At 57.0% G+C, this 16190-nt stretch overlaps 1 protein-coding gene across 1 annotated transcript in view; it reads right to left on the bottom strand.

The window, feature by feature from the left end:
* Positions 1-9378, bottom strand: part of LOC135565109 (streptococcal hemagglutinin-like) — a gene marked incomplete at its 5' end in the record, with an annotated part of 36999 nt that extends 27621 nt beyond the window's left edge. Inside the window, 7 exons of the mRNA XM_065011142.1 lie at positions 1473-1746; positions 1778-2363; positions 3242-3578; positions 4435-4591; positions 4800-5077; positions 7873-7980; positions 8960-9378. Of these exons, the coding sequence (XP_064867214.1) occupies positions 1473-1746; positions 1778-2363; positions 3242-3578; positions 4435-4591; positions 4800-5077; positions 7873-7980; positions 8960-9378 (2159 nt within the window). The remainder of the gene's footprint in view (positions 1-1472; positions 1747-1777; positions 2364-3241; positions 3579-4434; positions 4592-4799; positions 5078-7872; positions 7981-8959) is intronic.
* Positions 9379-16190: the final 6812 nt, after the last annotated feature.

The following is a 16190-nucleotide window of genomic DNA, read 5'->3' as shown; positions in this document are numbered from 1 at the left end:
GATAGAGGCAGAACTAGAGGGAGCGATAGAGGCAGAACTAGAGGGAGCGATAGAGGCAGAACTAGAGGGAGCGATAGAGGCAGAGGTAGAGGGAGCGATAGAGGCAGAGGTAGCGATAGAGGCAGAAGTAGAGGGAGCGATAGAGGCAGAGCAGAGGGAGCGATAGAGGCAGAGCTAGAGGGAGCGATAGAGGCAGAGAGGGAATGATAGAGGGAGCGATAGAGGCAGAGCTAGAGGGAGCGATAGAGGCAGAGGTAGCGGTAGAGGCAGAAGCAGCGATAGAGGCGAGCTAGAGGGAGCGATAGAGGCAGAGGAGGAGCGATAGAGGAGCGATAGAGGCAGAGATAGAGGGAGCGATAGAGGCAGAACTAGAGGGAGCGATAGAGGCAGAGCTAGAGGGAGCGATAGAGGCAGAACTAGAGGGAGCGATAGAGGCAGAGCTAGAGGGAGCGATAGAAGCAGAACTAGAGGGAGCGATAGAGGCAGAGGTACCGGTAGAGGCAGAAGTAGCGATAGAGGCAGAGGCAGAGGTAGAGGGAGCGATAGAGGCAGAGCTAGAGGGAGCGATAGAGGCAGAGGTAGAGGGAGCGATAGAGGCAGAGCTAGAGGGAGCGATAGAGGCAGAGCTAGAGGGAGCGATAGAGGCAGAACTAGAGGGAGCGATAGAGGCAGAGCTAGAGGGAGCGATAGAGGCAGAGCAGAGGGAGCTAGAGGCAGAGAGGTAGAGGGAGCGATAGAGGCAGAACTAGAGGGAGCGATAGAGGCAGAGCTAGAGGGAGCGATAGAGGCAGAGCAGAGGCAGAGGCAGATAGCGGTAGAGGCAGAACTAGCGATAGAGGCAGAGATAGAGGCAGAGGCAGAGAGGGGAGCGATAGAGGCAGAGCTAGAGGGAGCGATAGAGGCAGAGCTAGAGGGAGCGATAGAGGCAGAGGGAGAGGCAGAGGCAGAGGCAGTAGCGATAGAGGCAGAGGCGATAGAGGAGCGATAGAGGCAGAGCTAGAGGGAGCGATAGAGGCAGAACTAGAGGGAGCGATAGAGGGAGCGATAGAGGCAGAGCTAGAGGGAGCGATAGAGGCAGAACTAGAGGGAGCGATAGAGGCAGAACTAGAGGGAGCGATAGAGGCAGAGCTAGAGGGAGCGATAGAGGCAGAGCTAGAGGGAGCGATAGAGGCAGAGAGGGATAGAGGCAGAGGGAGGGATAGAGGCAGACCTAGAGGGAGCGATAGAGGCAGAACTAGAGGGAGCGATAGAGGCAGAGGTACCGGTAGAGGCAGAGTAGCGATAGAGGCAGAGGTAGAGGGAGCGATAGAGGCAGAGCTAGAGGGAGCGATAGAGGCAGAGAGTAGAGGGAGCGATAGAGGCAGAGGGAGCGATAGAGGCAGAACTAGAGAGAGGCAGAGAGGGAGCGATAGAGGCAGAGCTAGAGGGAGCGATAGAGGCAGAACTAGAGGGAGCGATAGAGGCAGAGGTACTAGCTAGAGGGAGCGATAGAGGCAGAGGTAGAGGCAGAGCGATAGAGAGCAGAACTAGAGGGAGCGATAGAGGCAGAGGTAAAGGGAGCGATAGAGGCAGAGCTAGAGGGAGCGATAGAGGCAGAACTAGAGGGAGCGATAGAGGCAGAGCTAGAGGGAGCGATAGAGGCAGAACTAGAGGGAGCGATAGAGGCAGAGCTAGAGGGAGCGATAGAGGCAGAACTAGAGGGAGCGATAGAGGCAGAACTAGAGGGAGCGATAGAGGCAGAGGTAGAGGGAGCGAGGGAGCGAGAGAGGCAGAGGTAGAGGAGAGGCAGAAGAAGGAGCGATAGAGGCAGAGCTAGAGGGAGCGATAGAGGCAGAACTAGAGGGAGCGATAGAGGCAGAGCTAGAGGGAGCGATAGAGGCAGAGGGAGCGATAGAGGCAGAAGAGGCAGAAGTAGCGATAGAGGCAGAACTAGAGGGAGCGATAGAGGCAGAGCTAGAGGGAGCGATAGAGGCAGAGCTAGAGGGAGCGATAGAGGCAGAGCTAGAGGGAGCGATAGAGGCAGAACTAGAGGGAGCGATAGAGGCAGAACTAGAGGGAGCGATAGAGGCAGAGCTAGAGGCAGAAGTAGAGGGAGCGATAGAGGCAGAGCTAGAGGGAGCGATAGAGGCAGAGCTAGAGGGAGCGATAGAGGCAGAGGTAGAGGGAGCGATAGAGGCAGAGCTAGAGGGAGCGATAGAGGCAGAGCTAGAGGGAGCGATAGAGGCAGAGGTACCGGTAGAGGCAGAAGTAGCGATAGAGGCAGAGGTAGAGGGAGCGATAGAGGCAGAGCTAGAGGGAGCGATAGAGGCAGAGGTAGAGGGAGCGATAGAGGCAGAGCTAGAGGGAGCGATAGAGGCAGAGAGCTAGAGGGAGAGGTAGAACTAGGGAGCGATAGAGGCAGAACTAGAGGGAGCGATAGAGGCAGAGGTAGGGAGAGGCAGAACTAGAGGGAGCGATAGAGGCAGAGCTAGAGGGAGCAGATAGAGGCAGAGCTAGAGGGAGCGATAGAGGCAGAGGTAAAGGGAGCGATAGAGGCAGAGATAGAGGCAGAACTAGAGGGAGCGATAGAGGCAGAGCTAGAGGGAGCGATAGAGGCAGAGGAGCGATAGAGGCAGAGATAGAGGGAGCGATAGAGGCAGAACTAGAGGGAGCGATAGAGGCAGAGCTAGAGGGAGCGATAGAGGCAGAACTAGAGGGAGCGATAGAGGCAGAGGTACCGGTAGAGGCAGAAGTAGCGATAGAGGCAGAGCTAGAGGGAGCGATAGAGGCAGAGCTAGAGGGAGCGATAGAGGCAGAGGTAGAGGGAGCGATAGAGGCAGAGCTAGAGGGAGCGATAGAGGCAGAGCTAGAGGGAGCGATAGAGGCAGAGAGGTAGAGAGGCTAGAGGGAGCGAGAGGCAGAGCTAGAGGGAGCGATAGAGGCAGAACTAGAGGGAGCGATAGAGGCAGAGGTAGAGGGAGCGATAGAGGCAGAGACGATAGAGGCAGAGCTAGAGGGAGCGATAGAGGCAGAGCTAGAGGGAGCGATAGAGGCAAAACTAGAGGGAGCGATAGAGGGAGCGATAGAGGCAGAGCTAGAGGGAGCGATAGAGGCAGAACTAGAGGGAGCGATAGAGGCAGAACTAGAGGGAGCGATAGAGGCAGAGGTAGAGGGAGCGATAGAGGCAAAACTAGAGGGAGCGATAGAGGGAGCGATAGAGGCAGAGCTAGAGGGAGCGATAGAGGCAGAGAGTAGAGGGAGCGATAGAGGCAGAACTAGAGGGAGCGATAGAGGCAGAACTAGAGGGAGCGATAGAGGCAGAGGTAGCGGTAGAGGCAGAAGTAGCGATAGAGGCAGAGGTAGAGGGAGCGATAGAGGCAGAGGTAGAGGGAGCGATAGAGGCAGAACTAGAGGGAGCGATAGAGGCAGAACTAGAGGGAGCGATAGAGGCAGAACTAGAGGGAGCGATAGAGGCAGAGCTAGAGGGAGCGATAGAGGCAGAACTAGAGGGAGCGATAGAGGCAGAGCTAGAGGGAGCGATAGAGGCAGAGCTAGAGGGAGCGATAGAGGCAGAGCTAGAGGGAGCGATAGAGGCAGAGCTAGAGGAGAAGTAGCGATAGAGGCAGAAATAGAGGGAGCGATAGAGGCAGAACTAGAGGGAGCGATAGAGGCAGAGCTAGAGGGAGCTAGAGGGAGCGATAGAGGAGGCAGAGCTAGAGGCAGAGCTAGAGGCAGAGATAGAGGGAGCAGAGGCAGAGGTACCGGCAAGAGGCAGAAGTAGCGATAGAGGCAGAGCTAGAGGGAGCGATAGAGGCAGAACTAGAGGGAGCGATAGAGGCAGAACTAGAGGGAGCGATAGAGGCAGAGGTAGAGGGAGCGATAGAGGCAGAGCTAGAGGGAGCGATAGAGGCAGAACTAGAGGGAGCGATAGAGGCAGAACTAGAGGGAGCGATAGAGGCAGAGCTAGAGGGAGCGATAGAGGCAGAACTAGAGGGAGCGATAGAGGCAGATAGAGGGAGCGATAGAGGCAGAGCTAGAGGGAGCGATAGAGGCAGAACTAGAGGGAGCGATAGAGGCAGAACTAGAGGGAGCGATAGAGGCAGAGGTAGAGGGAGCGATAGAGGCAGAGGTAGCGGTAGAGGCAGAAGTAGGAGAGAGGCAGAGGTAGAGGGAGCGATAGAGGCAGCGATAGAGGCAGAAGAGGGAGCGATAGAGGCAGAGGTAGAGGGAGCGATAGAGGCAGAGGGCAGAGGGAGCGATAGAGGCAGAGATAGAGGAGCGATAGAGGCAGAGGGGGAGCGATAGAGGAGGCAGAGCAGAGGGAGCTAGAGGCAGAGGCAGAGGCAGAGAACTAGAGGGAGCGATAGAGGCAGAGCTACCGTAGAGGAGGGAGCGATAGAGGCAGAACTAGAGGGAGCGATAGAGGAAGAGTTAGAGGGAGCGATAGAGGCAGACCTAGAGGGAGCGATAGAAGCAGAACTAGAGGGAGCGATAGAGGCAGAGGTACCGGTAGAGGCAGAAGTAGCGATAGAGGCAGAGGTAGAGGGAGCGATAGAGGCAGAGCTAGAGGGAGCGATAGAGGCAGAGGTAGAGGGAGCGATAGAGGCAGAGACTAGAGGGAGCGATAGAGGCAGAGCTAGAGGGAGCGATAGAAGCAGAACTAGAGGGAGCGATAGAGGCAGAGGTACCGGTAGAGGCAGAAGTAGCGATAGAGGCAGAGATAGAGGCAGAGCTAGAGGGAGCGATAGAGGCAGAGGTAAAGGGAGCGATAGAGGCAGAGATAGAGGCAGAACTAGAGGGAGCGATAGAGGCAGAGGTACCGGTAGAGGCAGAAGTAGCGATAGAGGCAGAGGTAGAGGGAGCGATAGAGGCAGAACTAGAGGGAGCGATAGAGGCAGAGCTAGAGGGAGCGATAGAGGCAGAACTAGAGGGAGCGATAGAGGCAGAACTAGAGGGAGCGATAGAGGCAGAGCTAGAGGGAGCGATAGAGGCAGAACTAGAGGGAGCGATAGAGGCAGAGCTAGAGGGAGCGATAGAGGCAGAGCTAGAGGGAGCGATAGAGGCAGAGCTAGAGGGAGCGATAGAGGCAGAGCTAGAGGGAGCGAGAGGCGATAGAGGCAGAGGAGAGAACTAGAGGGAGCGATAGAGGCAGAGGTAGAGGGAGCGATAGAGGCAGAGGTAGAGGGAGCGATAGAGGCAGAACTAGAGGGAGCGATAGAGGGAGCTAGAGGAGAGAGGCAGAACAGAGGAGCGAGAGCGATAGAGGGGCGATAGAGGCAGAGGTAGAGAGAGCAGAAGGGAGCGATAGAGGCAGAGGTAGAGGGAGCGATAGAGGCAGAACTAGAGGGAGCGATAGAGGCAGAGCTAGAGGGAGCGATAGAGGCAGAACTAGAGGGAGCGATAGAGGCAGAGAGCAGAGGAGGGAGCGATAGAGGCAGAGCTAGAGGGAGCGATAGAGGCAGAACTAGAGGGAGCAATAGAGGCAGAACTAGAGGGAGCGATAGAGGCAGAGCTAGAGGGAGCGATAGAGGCAGAGCTAGAGGGAGCGATAGAGGAAGAGAGGGAGCGATAGAGGCAGAGCTAGAGGGAGCGATAGAGGCAGAACTAGAGGGAGCGATAGAGGCAGAACTAGAGGGAGCAGATAGAGGCAGAGGTAGAGGGAGCGATAGAGGCAGAGGAGGGGATAGAGGCAGAAGGGAGCGAGAGGGCAGAGATAGAGGCAGAGCTAGAGGGAGCGAGAGGCAGAAGTAGAGGCAGAGAGGCAGAGCTAGAGGGAGCGATAGAGGCAGAGAACTAGAGGCAGAGCGATAGAGGCAGAAAGAGGGAGCGATAGAGGCAGAACTAGAGGGAGCGATAGAGGCAGAGCTAGAGGGAGCGATAGAGGCAGAACTAGAGGGAGCGATAGAGGCAGAGCTAGAGGGAGCGATAGAGCAGAGGTAGAGGGAGCGATAGAGGCAGAGCTAGAGGGAGCGATAGAGGCAGAGCTAGAGGGAGCGATAGAGGCAGAGCTAGAGGGAGCGATAGAGGCAGAGCTAGAGGGAGCGATAGAGGCAGAGGTAGAGGGAGCGATAGAGGCAGAGGTAGAGGGAGCGATAGAGGCAGAGGGAGCGATAGAGGCAGAGGAGGGAGGCAGATAGAGGCATAGAGGCTAGAGGCTAGAGGGAGCGATAGAGGCAGAGGTAGAGGAGCGGGAGTGAGGCAGAGGTAGAGGCAGAGGTAGCGGTAGAGGGAACGATAGAGGAGGAGCTAGAGGTAGAGGTAGAGGGAGCGATAGAAGCAGAACTAGAGGGAGCGATAGAGGCAGAGGTACCGGTAGAGGCAGAAGTAGCGATAGAGGCAGAGCTAGAGGGAGCGATAGAGGCAGAGCTAGAGGGAGCGATAGAGGCAGAGGTAGAGGGAGCGATAGAGGCAGAGGTAGAGGGAGCGATAGAGGCAGAGCTAGAGGGAGCGATAGAGGCAGAACTAGAGGGAGCGATAGAGGCAGAGCTAGAGGGAGCGATAGAGGCAGAACTAGAGGGAGCGATAGAGGCAGAGCGATAGAGGCAGAGCTAGAGGGAGCGATAGAGGCAGAGCTAGAGGGAGCGATAGAGGCAGAACTAGAGGGAGCGATAGAGGCAGAGGTACCGGTAGAGGCAGAGGTAGAGGGAGCGATAGAGGCACAGCTAGAGGGAGCGATAGAGGCAGAGGTAGCGGTAGAGGGAACGATAGAGGAGGAGCTACAGAGGTAGAGGGAGCGATAGAGGCAGAGGTACCGGTAGAGGCAGAAGTAGCGATAGAGGCAGAGATAGAGGCAGAGCTAGAGGGAGCGATAGAGGCAGAGGTAAAGGGAGAGATAGAGGCAGAACTAGAGGGAGCGATAGAGGCAGAGCTAGAGGGAGCGATAGAGGCAGAACTAGAGGGAGCGATAGAGGGAGCGATAGAGGCAGAGCTAGAGGGAGCGATAGAGGCAGAACTAGAGGGAGCGATAGAGGCAGAGGTACCGGTAGAGGCAGAAGTAGCGATAGAGGCAGAGCTAGAGGGAGCGATAGAGGCAGAGCTAGAGGGAGCGATAGAGGCAGAGGTAGAGGGAGCGATAGAGGCAGAGCTAGAGGGAGCGATAGAGGCAGAGCTAGAGCGATAGAGGCAGAACTAGAGGGAGCGATAGAGGCAGAACTAGAGGGAGCGATAGAGGGAGGGAGCGATAGAGGCAGAACTAGAGGGAGCGATAGAGGCAAAAACTAGAGGGAGCGATAGAGGCGAGAGGCAGAGCTAGAGGGAGCGATAGAGGCAGAACTAGAGGGAGCGATAGAGGCAGAACTAGAGGGAGCGATAGAGGCAGAGGTAGAGGGAGCGATAGAGGCAGAACTAGAGGGAGGAGAGATAGAGGCAGAGGCAGAGAGAGGGAGCGATAGAGGCAGCTAGAGGGAGCGATAGAGGCAGAGCTAGAGAGGCAGAAGTAGCGATAGAGGCAGAGGTAGAGGTAGAGGGAGCGATAGAGGCAGAGCTAGAGGGAGCGATAGAGGCAGAGGTAGAGGGAGCGATAGAGGCAGAGCTAGAGGGAGCGATAGAGGCAGAGGTAGAGGGAGCGATAGAGGCAGAGCTAGAGGGAGCGATAGAGGCAGAACTAGAGGGAGCGATAGAGGCAGAACTAGAGGGAGCGATAGAGGCAGAGGTAGAGGGAGCGATAGAGGCAGAGCTAGGGAGCGAGAGGCAGAGCTAGAGGAGGCGATAGAGGCAGAGCTAGAGGGAGCGATAGAGGCAGAAGCGAGTAGAGGAGCGATAGAGGCAGAGCAGAGGTAGAGGCAGAGGAGGGAGCGATAGAGGCAGAGGTAGAGGCAGAAACGATAGAGGCAGAGATAGAGGCAGAGCTAGAGGGAGCGATAGAGGCAGAGGGAGGGAGCGATAGAGGCAGAACTAGAGGGAGCGATAGAGGCAGAGCTAGAGGGAGCGATAGAGGCAGAGCTAGAGGGAGCGATAGAGGCAGAACTAGAGGCAGAACTAGAGGGAGAGCTAGAGGGAGCGATAGAGGCAGAGGTAGAGGGAGCGATAGAGGCAGAACTAGAGGGGAGCGATAGAGGCAGAGGTACCGGGAGGCAGAGGGAGCGATAGAGGCAGAGGTAGAGGCAGATAGAGGCAGAACTAGTGCGATAGAGGCAGAGCTAGAGGGAGCGATAGAGGCAGAGCTAGAGGGAGCGATAGAGGCAGAGTAGAGGGAGCGATAGAGGCAGAGCTAGAGGGAGCGATAGAGGCAGAGCTAGAGGGAGCGATAGAGGCAGAGGTAGAGGGAGCGATAGAGGCAGAGCTAGAGGGAGCGATAGAGGCAGAGCTAGAGGGAGCGAGAGGCAGAACTAGAGGGAGCGATAGAGGGAGCGATAGAGGGAGCAGCAGAGCTAGAGGGAGCGATAGAGAGCAGAACTAGAGGGAGCGATAGAGGCAGAACTAGAGGGAGCGATAGAGGCAGAGGTAGAGGGAGCGATAGAGGCAGAAACTAGAGGGAGCGATAGAGGAGCCAGAGCGATAGAGAGGCAGAGCTAGAGGGAGCGATAGAGGCAGAGCTAGAGGGAGCGATAGAGGCAGAGGTAGCGATAGAGGCAGAAGTAGAGCGATAGAGGCAGAGGTAGAGGCAGAGCGATAGAGGGAGGCAGAGCAGAGGGAGCGATAGAGGCAGAGGTAGAGGGAGCGATAGAGGCAGAACTAGAGGGAGATAGAGGGAGCGATAGAGGCAGAACTAGAGGGAGCGATAGAGGCAGAACTAGAGGGAGCGATAGAGGCAGAACTAGAGGGAGCGATAGAGGCAGAGGTAGAGGGAGCGATAGAGGCAGAAACTAGGCAGAGCGATAGAGGCAGAGAGGGAGCGATAGAGGCAGAACTAGAGGGAGCGATAGAGGCAGAGCTAGAGGGAGCGATAGAGGCAGAGCTAGAGGCATAGAGGCAAAACTAGAGGGAGCGATAGAGGCAGATGCTAGAGGGAGCGATAGAGGCAGAGCTAGAGGGAGCGATAGAGGCAGAGCTAGAGGGAGCGATAGAGGCAGAAGAGCTAGAGGGAGCGATAGAGGCAGAGGTAGAGGGAGCGATAGAGGGAGCGATAGAGGCAGAGCTAGAGGGAGCGATAGAGGCAGAACTAGAGGGAGCGATAGAGGCAGAGCTAGAGGGAGCGATAGAGGCAGAACTAGAGGGAGCGATAGAGGCAGAACTAGAGGGAGCGATAGAGGCAGAGGTACCGGTAGAGGCAGAAGAGGGAGCGATAGAGGCAGAGCTAGAGGGAGCGATAGAGGCAGAGCTAGAGGGAGCGATAGAGGCAGAACTAGAGGGAGCGATAGAGGCAGAGGTAGAGGGAGCGATAGAGGCAGAGCTAGAGGGAGCGATAGAGGCAGAACTAGAGGGAGCGATAGAGGCAGAGGTAGAGGGAGCGATAGAGGCAGAGCTAGAGGGAGCGATAGAGGCAGAACTAGAGGGAGCGATAGAGGCAGAAGTAGCAGAGGGAGGGAGCGATAGAGGCAGAGCTAGAGGGAGCGATAGAGGCAGAGGTAGAGCTAGAGGCAGAGGCGATAGAGGCAGAGCTAGAGGAGCGATAGAGGCAGAGGGAGGGGGAGCGATAGAGGCAGAACTAGAGGGAGCGATAGAAGAGCTAGAGGGAGCGATAGAGGCAGAGGTACCGGTATAGGCAGAAGTAGCGAGAGAGGCAGAGGTAGAGGGGAGCGATAGAGGCAGAGCTAGAGGGAGCGATAGAGGCAGATAGGGAGGATAGAGCAGAGCTAGAGGGAGCGATAGAGGCAGAGGTACCGGGGAGGCAGAAGAGGGAGGAGCGATAGAGGCAGAGCTAGAGGGAGCGATAGAGGCAGAGGCAGAGGCAGAGGTAGCTAGAGGGAGCGATAGAGGCAGAGGAGGCAGAGGTAGAGGGGGAGCGATAGAGCAGAAAACTAGAGGGAGCGATAGAGGCAGAGGTACCGGTAGAGGGAGCATAGAGGCAGAGGTAGAGGGAGCGATAGAGGCAGAGAGTAGAGGCAGAGGGGAGCGATAGAGGCAGAGGTAGAGAGGGAGCGATAGAGGCAGAGCTAGAGGGAGCGATAGAGGCAGAGCTAGAGGGAGCGATAGAGAACTAGAGAGCGATAGAGGCAGAACTAGAGGGAGCGATAGAGGCAGAGCTAGAGGGAGCGATAGAGGCAGAGGTAGAGGGAGCGATAGAGGCAGAGCTAGAGGGAGCGATAGAGGCAGAGCTAGAGGGAGCGATAGAGGCAGAGCTAGAGGGAGGCGATAGAGGCAGAGCTAGAGGGAGCGATAGAGGCAGAGCAGAGGGAGCGATAGAGGCAGAGCTAGAGGGAGGCAGAACGAGGGAGCTAGAGGCAGAGGTAGAGGCAGAGAGGGAGCGATAGAGGCAGAGCTAGAGGGAGCGAGCGAGAGGCAGAGCTAGAGGGAGCGATAGAGGCAGAACTAGAGGGAGCGATAGAGGCAGAGGTAGAGGCAGAGCTAGAGGGAGCGATAGAGGCAGAGGGCGATAGAGGCAGAGGTAGAGAGCGATAGAGGCAGAGGAGCGATAGAGGCAGAGGCAGAGGCAGAAAGAGGGAGCGATAGAGGCAGAGCTAGAGGGAGCGATAGAGGCAGAGCTAGAGGGAGCGATAGAGGCAGAGGTACCGAGTAGAGGGAGCGATAGAGGCAGAAACTAGAGGGAGCGATAGAGGAGGCAGAACTAGAGGGAGCGATAGAGGCAGAACTAGAGGGAGCGATAGAGGCAGAGCTAGAGGGATAGAGGCAGAGGTAGAGGGCAGAAGCTAGAGGCAGAGCTAGAGGCAGAGGCAGAGCTAGAGGGAGCGATAGAGGCAGAGGGGAGCGATAGAGGCAGAACTAGAGGGAGCGATAGAGGCAGAACTAGAGGGAGCGATAGAGGCAGAGCTAGAGGGAGCGATAGAGGCAGAGAGAGGGAGCGATAGAGGCAGAGCTAGAGGGAGCGATAGAGGCAGAGGCTAGAGGGAGCGATAGAGGCAGAAGGTAGAGGAGGAGCGATAGAGGCAGAGGTAGCGGTAGAGGCAGAAGTAGCGATAGAGGCAGAGGTAGAGGGAGCGATAGAGGCAGAGCTAGAGGGAGCGATAGAGGCAGAGCTAGAGGGAGCGATAGAGGCAGAGCTAGAGGGAGCGATAGGCAGGCAGAGGATAGAGGCAGAATAGAGGGAGCGATAGAGGCAGAGCTAGAGGGAGCGATAGAGGCAGAACTAGAGGGAGCGATAGAGGCAGAGCTAGAGGGAGCGATAGAGGCAGAACTAGAGGGAGCGATAGAGGCAGAGCTAGAGAGGGAGCGATAGAGGCAGAACTAGAGGGAGCGATAGAGGCAGAGGAGGGAGCGATAGAGGCAGAGCTAGAGGCGATAGAGGGTAGAGAGGCAGAGCTAGAGGGAGCGATAGAGGCAGAGCTAGAGGGAGCGATAGAGGCAGAGCTAGAGGGAGCGATAGAGGCAGAGCTAGAGGGAGCGATAGAGGCAGAGCTAGAGGGAGCGATAGAGGCAGAGGTAGAGGTAGAGGGAGCGATAGAGGCAGAGAGGGAGCGATAGAGGCAGAGCAGAGGAGCGATAGAGGCAGAGGTAGAGGGAGCGATAGAGGCAGAGCTAGAGGGAGCGATAGAGGCAGAGGGAGGGAGCGATAGAGGCAGAGGTAGAGGGAGCGATAGAGGCAGAGCTAGAGGGAGCGATAGAGAGCAGAACTAGGGGAGCAGAGGAGAGGCAGAGGTAGAGGGAGCGATAGAGGCAGAACTAGAGGGAGCGATAGAGGCAGAGGTAGAGGAGAGATAGAGGCAGAGCTAGAGGGAGCGATAGAGGCAGAGGTAGAGGGAGCGATAGAGGCAGAGGAGAGAGGAGATAGAGGCAGAGGTAGAGGGAGAGATAGAGGCAGAGAGCGATAGAGCAGAAGGTAGCTAGAGGGAGCGATATAGAGGCAGAGCTAGAGGGAGCGATAGAGGCAGAGAGGGAGCGATAGAGGGCGATAGAGGCAGAGGTAGCGATAGAGGGAGCGATAGAGGCAGAGCTAGAGGGAGCGATAGAGGCAGAACTAGAGGGAGCGATAGAGGCAGAGGTAGGTAGAGGCAGAAGTAGCGATAGAGGCAGAGGTACCGGTAGAGGGAGCGATAGAGGCAGAGCTAGAGGGAGCGATAGAGGCAGAGCTAGAGGGAGCGATAGAGGCAGAGCTAGAGGGAGCGATAGAGGCAGAACTAGAGGAGCGATAGAGGCAGAGCTAGAGGGAGCGATAGAGGCAGAGCTAGAGGGAGCAGATAGAGGCATAGAGGCAGAGCTAGAGGGAGCGATAGAGGCAGAGCTAGAGGGAGCGATAGAGGCAGAGCTAGAGGGAGCGATAGAGGCAGAGCTAGAGGGAGCGATAGAGGCAGAGCTAGAGGGAGCGATAGAGGCAGAACTAGAGGGAGCGAGAGGCAGAGCTAGAGGGAGCGATAGAGGCAGAGCTAGAGGGAGCGATAGAGGCAGAGGGAGCGATAGAGGCAGAGCTAGAGGGAGCGATAGAGGCAGAGCTAGAGGGAGCGATAGAGGCAGAGCTAGAGGGAGCGATAGAGGCAGAACTAGAGGGAGCGATAGAGGCAGAGGCAGAGGCAGAGAGGATAGAGGCAGAGCTAGAGGGAGCAGAGGCAGAGCTAGAGGGAGCGATAGAGGCAGAGGTAGAGGGAGCGATAGAGGCAGAGCGATAGAGGCAGAACTAGAGAGGCAGAGGCAGAGGGAGAGGGAGCGATAGAGGCAGAACTAGAGGGAGCGATAGAGGCAGAGGCAGAGGGAGCGATAGAGGCAGAACTAGAGGGAGCGATAGAGGCAGAGGTAGAGGGAGCGATAGAGGCAGAGCTAGAGGGAGCGATAGAGGCAGAGGTAGAGGGAGCGATAGAGGCAGAACTAGAGGGAGCGATAGAGGCAGAGGTAGAGGGAGCGATAGAGGCAGAGGTAGAGGGAGCGATAGAGGCAGAGAGCGGAGCAGAGCTAGAGGGAGCGATAGAGGCAGAGGTAGAGGGAGCGATAGAGGCAGAGGTAGAGCTAGGGGAGCGATAGAGGCAGAGCTAGAGGGAGCGATAGAGGCAGAGGTAGAGGGAGCGATAGAGGCAGAGCTAGAGGGAGAGAGGGAGCGATAGAGGCAGAGGTAGAGCTAGAGGGAGCGATAGAGGCAGAGGTAGAGGGGAGCGATAGAAGCAGAACTAGAGGGAGCGATAGAGGCAGAGGTACCGGTAGAGGGAGCGATAGAGGCAGAGCTAGAGGGAGCGATAGAGGCAGAGCTAGAGGGAGCGATAGAGGCAGAGGTAGAGGGAGCGATAGAGGCAGAGGTAGAGGGAGCGATAGAGGCAGAACTAGAGGGAGCGATAGAGGCAGAGGTAGAGGGAGAAGTAGCGATAGAGGCAGAGCTAGAGGGAGCGATAGAGGCAGAGGTAGAGGGAGCTAGAGGAGAGAGGGAGCGATAGAGGCAGAGCTAGAGGGAGCGATAGAGGCAGAGCTAGAGGGAGAAGAGGCAGATAGAGGCAGAGCTAGAGGGAGCGATAGAGGCAGAGCTAGAGGGAGCGATAGAGGCAGAACTAGAGGGAGCGATAGAGGCAGAACTAGAGGGAGCGATAGAGGCAGAGGTAGAGGGAGCGATAGAGGCAAAACTAGAGGGAGATAGAGGGAGCGATAGAGGCAGAGCTAGAGGGAGCGATAGAGGCAGAGGTAGAGCTAGAGGGAGCGATAGAGGCAGAGGTACCGGTAGAGGGAGTGATACAGGCAAAGGTACCGGTAGAGGGAATGATAGTGGCAGATGTAGAGCTAGAGGGAGCGATAGAGGCAGAGCTAGAGGGAGCGATAGAGGCAGAGTTAGAGGGAGCGATAGAGGCAGAGCTAGAGGGAGCGATAGAAGCAGAACTAGAGGGAGCGATAGAGGCAGAGGTAGAGAGGCAGAGCGAGAGGCAGAGCAATGGGAGCGATAGAGGCAGAGCTAGAGGGAGCGATAGAGGCAGAGCTAGAGGGAGCGATAGAGGCAGAGCTAGAGGGAGCGATAGAGGAGCTAGAGGGAGCGATAGAGGCAGAGCTAGAGGGGAGCGATAGAGGCAGAACTAGAGGGAGCGATAGAGGCAGAGAGGGACGGTAGAGGCAGAAGTAGAGGATAGAGGCAGAGGTAGAGGGAGCGATAGAGGCAGAGCTAGAGGGAGCGATAGAGGCAGAGCTAGAGGCAGAACTAGAGGGAGCGATAGAGGCAGAGCTAGAGGGAGCGATAGAGGCAGAGCTAGAGGGAGCGATAGAGGCAAAACTAGAGGGCAGAAATAGAGGGAGCAGAGGCAGAGCTAGAGGGAGCGATAGAGGCAGAACTAGAGGGAGCGATAGAGGCAGAACTAGAGGGAGCGATAGAGGCAGAGCTAGAGGGAGAGGGCAGAGCTAGAGGAGCGATAGAGGCAGAGCTAGAGGGAGCGATAGAGGCAGAGCTAGAGGGAGGGCAGATAGAGGCAGAGCGATAGAGGCAGAGCTAGAGGGAGCGATAGAGGCAGAGCGAGGGAGCGATAGAGGCAGAGGTAGAGGGAGCGATAGAGGCAGAGAGAGGGAGCGCTAGAGGGAGCGATAGAGGCAGAGCTAGAGGGAGCGATAGAGGCAGAGCTAGAGGGAGCGATAGAGGCAGAGCAAGCGATAGAGGCAGAACTAGAGGGAGCGATAGAGGCAGAGCGATAGAGGCAGAAGTAGAGGGAGCGATAGAGGCAGAACTAGAGGGAGCGATAGAGGCAGAGCAGAGGCAGAAGTAGCGATAGAGGCAGAGCTAGTAGAGGAGGCAGAGCTAGAGGGAGCGATAGAGGCAGAGCTAGAGGGAGCGATAGAGGCAGAGCTAGAGGGAGCGATAGAGGCAGAGCTAGAGGGAGCGATAGAGGCAGAACTAGAGGGAGCGATAGAGGCAGAGGTAGAGGGAGCGATAGAGGCAGAGGTAGAGGGAGCGATAGAGGCAGAGCTAGAGGGAGGCGATAGAGGCAGAGCGTAGAGGCAGAGAGGGAGCGATAGAGGCAGAACTAGAGGGAGCGATAGAGGCAGAACTAGAGGGAGCGATAGAGGCAGAACTAGAGGGAGAGGCAGATAGGGGCAGAGGCAGAGCTAGAGGGAGCGATAGAGGCAGAGCTAGAGGGAGAGCGATAGAGGAGCGATAGAGGCAGAGCTAGAGGGAGCGATAGAGGCAGAGGCAGAGCTAGAGGAGCGATAGAGGCAGAGCTAGAGGGAGCGATAGAGGCAGAAAGGGACTAGAGGCAGAGCGAGAGAGCGATAGAGGCAGAGCTAGAGGGAGCGATAGAGGCAGAGGGAGCGAGAGAGGAGCGATAGAGGCAGAGCTAGAGGGAGCGATAGAGGCAGAGCTAGAGGGAGCGATAGAGGCAGAGGTAGAGGGAGCGATAGAGGCAGAGGGACTAGAGAGGCAGAAGTAGCGATAGAGGCAGAGCTAGAGGGAGCGATAGAGGCAGAGCTAGAGGGAGCGATAGAGGCAGAGGTAGAGGGAGCGATAGAGGCAGAGCTAGAGGGAGCGATAGAGGCAGAGCTAGAGGGAGCGATAGAGGCAGAGGTAGAGGAGCGATAGAGGCAGAACTAGAGGGAGCGATAGAGGCAGAGCTAGAGGGAGCGATAGAGGCAGAGCTAGCAGATAGAGGCAGAGCTAGAGGGAGCGATAGAGGCAGAACTAGAGGGAGCGATAGAGGGAGCGATAGAGGCAGAGCTAGAGGGAGAGGCAGAACTAGAGGCAGAGGCAGAGGTAGAGGGAGCGATAGAGGCAGAACTAGAGGGAGCGATAGAGGCAGAGGCAGAGGGAGCGATAGAGGCAGAGCTAGAGGGAGCGATAGAGGCAGAGCTAGAGGGAGCGGTAGAGGCAGAAGAGGCAGAGAGGGAGCGATAGAGGCAGAGGTAGAGGGAGCGATAGAGGCAGAGCTAGAGGGAGCGATAGAGGCAGAGGGAGCGAGAGGGAGCGATAGAGGCAGAGCGATAGAGGGAGCGATAGAGGCAGAGATAGAGGGAGCGATAGAGGCAGAGGTACTAGAGGCAGAGTAGCGATAGAGGCAGAGCTAGAGGGAGCGATAGAGGCAGAGCTAGAGGGAGCGATAGAGGCAGAGCTAGAGGGAGCGATAGAGGCAGAACTAGAGGGAGCGATAGAGGCAGAGGCAGAGGTAGAGGCTAGAGGAGCGATAGAGGCAGAACTAGAGGGAGCGATAGAGAGCAGAGGTAGAGGCAGAACGAGTAGAGGCAGAGCTAGAGGGAGCGATAGAGGCAGA

The sequence above is a fragment of the Oncorhynchus nerka genome, linkage group LG27 (assembly GCF_034236695.1).
Source record: "Oncorhynchus nerka isolate Pitt River linkage group LG27, Oner_Uvic_2.0, whole genome shotgun sequence".
Classification (NCBI taxonomy): domain Eukaryota; kingdom Metazoa; phylum Chordata; class Actinopteri; order Salmoniformes; family Salmonidae; genus Oncorhynchus; species Oncorhynchus nerka.
Note: the sequence above shows the minus strand (reverse complement) of the source record. Positions and strands in the feature narration are given on the sequence as shown.